General features: G+C 50.8%; 1 protein-coding gene across 2 annotated transcripts in view; it reads right to left on the reverse strand.

Annotated features, from left to right (window-relative positions):
• Window positions 1-7,500, reverse strand: part of LOC123758469 (Ankyrin-repeat, SH3-domain, and Proline-rich-region containing Protein) — a 303,178-nt gene that overhangs the window by 238,795 nt on the left and 56,883 nt on the right. For both annotated transcript variants that reach the window (XM_069322576.1, XM_069322575.1), the window contains exon 4: window positions 2,907-2,965. In XM_069322576.1, coding sequence (XP_069178677.1) covers window positions 2,907-2,965 — 59 coding nt within the window. The remainder of the gene's footprint in view (window positions 1-2,906; window positions 2,966-7,500) is intronic.

The raw sequence follows: 7,500 nt of genomic DNA on the forward strand, positions 1-7,500 counted from the left end.
CACAGACGTGGCCAGACATTTACAATGCTAACCAACATATATACATTTTCTTCTGTCCTCCATGGACAGGGTTAGAGATGTGTTAAACATATAGTTCAAGGGTTTATTGATCACTCAACCACAGAAGGTGATTCGGTGCTTTTAAAATGCTAAGCTAACCTACATACGTAAATACATAGAATACATAGAATACATAGATACTAAGGTGTTGCTAGTGGGTAAAGAATGAAATGTAAGTAGGCTTAGGGAGCTTCAAGTTTTGCTAGCTAGTTCCTGCTAGTGTAAAGTGTTGGCAACCCGCTACTGCATGTTCACCTGTACATGACCTGCAGACAGTTTCCAGAGTTCTTCTACCTAGTTGTACAAGTAGAAGTGCATGTGGTGGTGGTGGTAATGGTATTGGAAGTAGTAGTAATAGTAATTAGTAATTACAGTGGTTGGCAATTATTTTATTTACACAAGTGAGTACAAGAGAAGACTTGTGACTCATGATAGTAAGCTGAAAGCTTCCCCCTTCCATAGCTTAATATACCCCTTAACATTAACTCAAGATACCATTAATGAAGGGTTTTAAATTCCCTTTACCCATTACCTCTCCTTCGTAATTACCTTGCTCCACCTCCTCTATTAGTTTTACCTCCCTGGAACACCACTCACCAACTGGTTTAAAACCAGGTCCCCAAATGCTGCTGGATGAACAGGGGAAGAACATTTAAGGACAGGAACCCAGTGAATCCTCCCTTCCGCAGGATTCGAACCTGGACAAAGTAACTTGTGAGACGAAGTTGTTACCTACACGCCACGTGATAATGATGGTTGGTGGTTCTGATGGTGGTGGTTGTGATGGTGGTGGTTGTGATGGTGGTGGTTGTGATGGTGGTGGTTGTGATGGTGGTGGTTGTGATGGTGGTGGTTGTGATGGTGGTGGTTGTGATGGTGGTTGTGATGGTGGCAGTGGTGGAGATAATGGTGAGGGGGTGGAAGGAGCGGTGATGGTAGTGGTGATGGAGCTTACTTAATACTGACTACAGAGAGTGTGACCCCGAGTGTATATTTGTGTTGTGAGTATAACGTAGTGAGTGGGGCGTGCCTCTGCACGTATGGGCGTGCCTCTGCACGTATGGGCGTGCCTCTGCACGTATGGGCGTGCCTCTGCACGTATAGGCGTGCCTCTGCACGTATGGGCGTGCCTCTGCACGTATGGGCGTGCCTCTGCACGTATGGGCGTGCCTCTGTACGTATGGGCGTGCCTCTGCACGTAGGGGTGTTGTCACCCACGAGCTCATTGCATCTCATTTTCAAGTGAGTCAGACACTCTGTCAAGAAAGCACTTGCCAGCACGTATCTGTGGTATATATATATGCTCAAGCAGCAGGCTCAGTACCCTTCACCTGTTAGTGGTATTCCGTGTTACTGAGACACAAGGTGCTACACACCCTTAATACTAGAGGTACACCCATTACACCCTACACTCCCAGCAGTACACAGGGTGCGGGTGTGTCCTAGAGGTGGACACGGTCATCACCTTGGCAACCAGATATTGACCTCTCTCTCTCTCTCTCTCTCAGCGTGAGTGGGGAGGGGGGGGGGGAATGGGAAGAAGGGGGAAGGGGGGAGGGAGGTGTTATGAAGGGGTTGAAGGGGGGGAGGGAGGGAAGGTTAGTGTCCTCGGATCACTAATGAAGTTAATGGTAGTTACTTATCAGTCCTATGTCAAGCCCCTCCTGACAAGAGAGCCCCGCATATTGACTTATGGGTGCATCCCCCCTTGCCTGTCAACACTGTCAAGTTGTCAGCGCTGGCAAGTAGTGCCACCAGTTCCCTGCCATCATTACTGCCGTCAAGCTGCTCTCACTATGAGCCTTGACACCGGTGGCGCCAACATTGACCGGCGCCGCCAAAATTGACACCCCCACCACCCCCACCACCTGGTCACCGGAGGAGCGTGACCTAAGCACCCCGGGACCTCGTCTATTGACCAATAATACAACAAAGGAGGAGAGGAGAGACACGAGAGAGAGACAGAGAGAGGGACTAGGTAATGAAGGGAACTGGAATGGGAAAAAAGGGTGCGATCAGAGGAGGAGCTGGGGAGAGAGAGGGAGAGGGGCACCCCACGTGTAGGGGCGGGAGGGTATACCACGTGTAGGGGAGGGAGAGGGGCACCCCACATGTAGGGTAGGGCGGCCAGGTACGCCCTAATTAACGGATGAAAACCTCCCCCAAGGTCACGCAAGATAACACAATCCCCAGTCACCCTTGGGAGGGAGGAGGTAGGAAAATAAAAACAGGAATAAGGACGCGGCAAGAAGAAGGCGATAAAGAAACAAGGTGGAGGAGGACATTTAAGACATTGAGAGAGCCGGCCATCAGGGATACTGATGGGTCACAAAGGTCCGGCCATCAGGGATACTGATGGGTCACAAAGGTCCAGGCACAAGTTAACACACTATTTAGCAACGTTCTCAACGGCACTTGCACTAACTTTCTGTTTCTTATGACGGCACTTGCTGCGGGGAATGTTAAGCTCCAGAGAGAGAGAGAGAGAGAGAGAGAGAGAGAGAGAGAGAGAGAGAGAGAGAGAGAGAGAGAGAGAGAGAGAGAGAGAGAGAGAGAGAGAGAGAGAGAGAGACAGAGAGAGAGAGACAAAATACTTATAACACGCTCATGAAATAAATGGGCATCAAGGAGTAGGTTTCAACTTAGCTTACACAAGTTCAATATATGATAGTTCCCAATGTGTTAGTTTCAAAGTATACTCTTATGAAATAAACGAGTATCTAGGTGTAGTCTTCAGATGAGCTGAGGTAGGATAACAGCTCTTGCTTGCAGCTTCACTAGGTATGTCATTAGGCATCCCTTATGAATCCTAGTCTTAGTTAAAAAAAAAAAAAAACAATACTCACCAGAGTTAGTGGAACGCGGGAATCCCTCATCCCAACATCACCGCCCAGGGCAGACCCGCCTGTAGGGAAGACAACACGTCACTTAATGTATCACATCACAGCTTAATTAATCGCATTACCTCTTTACTAATTATCTTTATTACAAGCAATGAAAGGCTTCAAGATGGCGAGGCATCATGGTCATAGTACAGGAATTGTGTACACACACACACACGCGCGCGCGCACACACACACACATTCGTGAGTCATGAGCCCGATAGGCTCATGAATCTGTACACCTGTTGATTGACGGTTGAGAGGCGGGACCAAAGAGCCAGAGCTCAACCCCCGCAAACACAACTAGGTAACTAGGTGAGTACACACACACACACACACACACACACACACACACACACACACACACACACTCACACACACACACACACAAACACACACACACACACACACACACACACACACACACACACACACACACACACACTCACACACACACACACACAAACACACACACACAAAGGATATATTAAGCCTTCCAGAGGCACCCAATGTTCTCCTGAGAAGAACAGGAACTTTCACTACATATTCACCATACAGAAACCCGTATTCACTATACACAATCACTGTTACGGCGATCCCCGGGGTACCCCAAGAACCCAGGATATTTGGGATCCTATTTTCGGTAACGGGATTACAAGATGGAAATGATGTCTTGTGCCGCTATTACTGAGACGTCGAGAGTGGTGTAAAGTTAAGGCAGCGTCTGGGATGATCTCTGACGTAGGTTCGAATCCTCGTCACGGCCCTTGTGGATTTGTTCTTTGGTGAAAAGTTATACAAATCATGGCTAAAGACCTTTCTCAACATCCGGAACCCCAAATAGCCCATGACCTTGTTTGAGTCAATTGGAGGTCATACATACTTGAATTGTGTTCAACCGTGTCCGAATGCATGCCAGGGAAGACAGACAAGCTGTTGACATGTATGGATATAAATACACAAATATAACAAAAAAAATGGTTACAATTTGTGAGGCAGATATTATAATTGCTTCTTCAACGCCACAATACACCACCACGGTCAGGGAGCCGGTCGGCCGAGCGGACAGCACACTGGACTTGTGATCTTGTGGTCCCGGGTTCGATCCCGGACGCCGGCGAGAAACAATGGGCCAGAGTTTCTTTCACCCTATCCCCCTGTTACCTAGCAGTAAAATAGGTACCTGGGTGTTAGTCAGCTGTCACGGGCTGCTTCCTGGGGGTGGAGGCCTGGTCGAGGACCGGGCCGCGGGGACACTAAAGCCCCGAAATCATCTCAAGATAACCTCAAGATAACGGCGAGAGAGAGCGTCCGTGTATACAAGAGGACATACAAGTTTGTATTTATGTATATGACTGGAAACACAAGTCGGAAAATTTAAAATTTTTCCCCGGTAGCAAAAGAGTTTTCCAGTCTTTAAAATTCACTATCCGACGATATCCAGAGAGAGAGAGTTGAGAGGGCCTGACAGCTGAGGGGACAGCGCTTCGGATTCGTAGTCCTGAGGTTCCGGGTTCGATCCCCGGTGGAGGCGGAGACATATGGCCAAAATGTATCTTTTACCCTGATGCCCCCTGTTCACCTAGCAGTAAATAGGTACCTGAGAGTAAGACAGCTGCTACGGGCTGCTTCCTGGGGGATGTGTAACAAAAAGGAGGCCTGGTCGAGGACCGGGCCGCGGGGACGCTAAGCCCCGAAATCATCTCAAGATAGTTGCAGAGAAAGTGCTATTTCAAGAGCTCAAGAGAGGGCGGGAACGCCTCAGTTGATCCAGCGTCTACCCACCTCAAAGGTCTTTGCAACCAATATTAATTCCTAATAACAAATCACAGACATGTAGCCTCCTTCCCCCCCCCCCACTCAACCAAGTCAGGTCAACCATGCCCCCCCCACGTGCCCCATAAGGTCAACCATGCCCCCCCCCCCAACCATGCCCCCATAAGACCGTGGTGCAGGCAACCACAGTACTTGAGACAACCACAGTGCCTCAGTCAACCACAAAGTCACTGGCCTACCCCCAGACGGCCAGACTGTGCCTCCGTCAAGCACCAGGGTTCACCAGCCGCTCAACACGGGTCGCATCACCCAGCACAAAAAACCACCACTTTACAACACCAATTGCTTGCCGGGTCCGCCCGCAACCCAACCGGCGCATACAAGCACTTTTGGCTAGGCACTTTATCCTGATAATTGCCTCAGCCCCTTGTTAGGGGGGGTTGTGGGCGTGATGGTTATCTCCGCGTCACCGTACTCACCTAATTGTGCTTGCGGGCGGGGGGGGGGGGGGAAGGGGGGGGGGAAGATGGTTGAGCTTCAGCTCTTTGGTCCGTTTCCGGAAAAGTGGTATGCAAATGAGTCTACTCATTAAATTAAGTGGTATGCAAATGAGTCTATTTTACGTTGAAATACCCACCTCATCAACGCTACTTTTGACACGCCGGCCGCTCATCATACGCAACAGGGAGATGAATAGTCTCTGGATGGATGAATAGGATGAGTCTCTGAAGAAAGGAGTAGGGTGGGCAGGGGGGTGAGAGGAGGAACGACGGATAAAACATTTCAGTTTGGGGTTTACGGGGCTATTCATGCCCGTGCCACCCACCTCCCTCTTGGGGTGGCTTGATCTTCATCAATCAATCAATCGATATCGGGGTGATTTATGTCGTGTGAGACGCCCGTAAAGCAGGAAATTCGACAGCGGGAGAAAACAGGAGTAATTATATACAGGAATGTATATGTTACGGGCTCACCATAGCCCGTGCTACTGGAACTTATTATTCTGAGTAGCGAATCTTAAACAACATACACGAATGATTTGCAAAGGGAGTAATTTTGAAGAGAGGGGAAATAATTTACAATGATTTACAATGGAAAAATGGGGGTGAATTAAGAAGGGAAGCGATTTACAGCGGTCCCTACGTCTGTAAAAAGCCGATTTGCATAGAGTTCTGTATGCTTTATACGGAAGGTGAAGATGAGCGATAACAACGCTGTTAGACAACTATGGTAATTATGGCTGAGTTGAGAATAAAGTACCCAGGGGAGAAGTGGGGAGACTCTGGCGTCCCCACCACCACCCTGGCTCAGGGAATGTCCCCCACCCACGACCCTGGGCTCAGGGAATGTCCCCCACCCAAGACCCTGGCTTAGGGAATGTCCCCCACCCACGACCCTGGCTTAGGGAATGTCCCCCACCCACGACCCTGGCTTAGGGAATGTCCCCCACCCACGACCCTGGGCTCAGGGAATGTCCCCCACCCAAGACCCTGGCTTAGGGAATGTCCCCCACCCAAGACCCTGGCTTAGGGAATGTCCCCCACCCATGACCCTGGGCTCAGGGAATGTCCCCACCCACGACCTTGGCTTAGGGAATGTCCCCCACCCACGACCCTGGGCTCAGGGAATGTCCCCCACCCACGACCCTGGGCTCAGGGAATGTCCCCCACCCAAGACCCTGGCTCAGGGAATGTCCCCCACCCACGACCCTGGGCTCAGGGAATGTCCCCCACCCAAGACCCTGGCTCAGGGAATGTCCCCCACCCACGACCCTGGGCTCAGGGAATGTCCCCCACCCAAGACCCTGGCTCAGGGAATGTCCCCCACCCACGACCCTGGGCTCAGGGAATGTCCCCCACCCAAGACCCTGGCTCAGGGAATGTCCCCTACCCACGACCCTGGGCTCAGGGAATGTCCCCCACCCACGACCCTGGGCTCAGGGAATGTCCCCCACCCACGACCCTGGCTTAGGGAATGTCCCCCACCCACGACCCTGGGCTCAGGGAATGTCCCCCACCCATGACCCTGGCTCAGGGAATGTCCCCCACCCACGACCCTGGGCTCAGGGAATGTCCCCCACCCAAGACCCTGGCTCAGGGAATGTCCCCCACCCACGACCCTGGGCTCAGGGAATGAACCAGAGTATTACCCTCGCAGGGCAACAGAAAACGTGATGCTGGTAATCGGAAAATGATATGTATCTCCGGCCATTAACTTCTGTGACAGGCACGCACACGTACAGGGGCGCACACGTACAGGGGTGCACACGTACAGGGGCGCACACGTACATGCACGCACACGTACAGGGGCGCACACGTACAGGGGCGCACACGTACAGGGGTGCACACGTACAGGGGCGCACACGTACATGCACGCACACGTACAGGGGCGCACACGTACACACAAACACACACTTATGTCAGACCCATCCTGGAATATGCAGCTCCAGCCTGGAATCCATATATCTAGTTAAATACAGGACAAAGTTGGAGAAGATTCAGAGGTATGCCACAATTAGGCGAGTACAATTAGGTAAGTACACACACACACACACACACACACACACACACACACACACACACACACACACACACACACACCCACACACACACACACAGGTGATTAGGTGAGTACACACACACACACACAGATGTTAGGAAGTTTTCTTTTAGCGTGAGAGTAATAGAAAAATGGAATGCACTTGGGGAACAGGTTGTGGAAGCAAATACTATTCATACTTTTAAAACTAGGTATGATAGGGAAATGGGACAGGAGTCATTGC

This window comes from Procambarus clarkii, chromosome 11, assembly GCF_040958095.1.
Source record: "Procambarus clarkii isolate CNS0578487 chromosome 11, FALCON_Pclarkii_2.0, whole genome shotgun sequence".
NCBI classification, from domain to species: domain Eukaryota; kingdom Metazoa; phylum Arthropoda; class Malacostraca; order Decapoda; family Cambaridae; genus Procambarus; species Procambarus clarkii.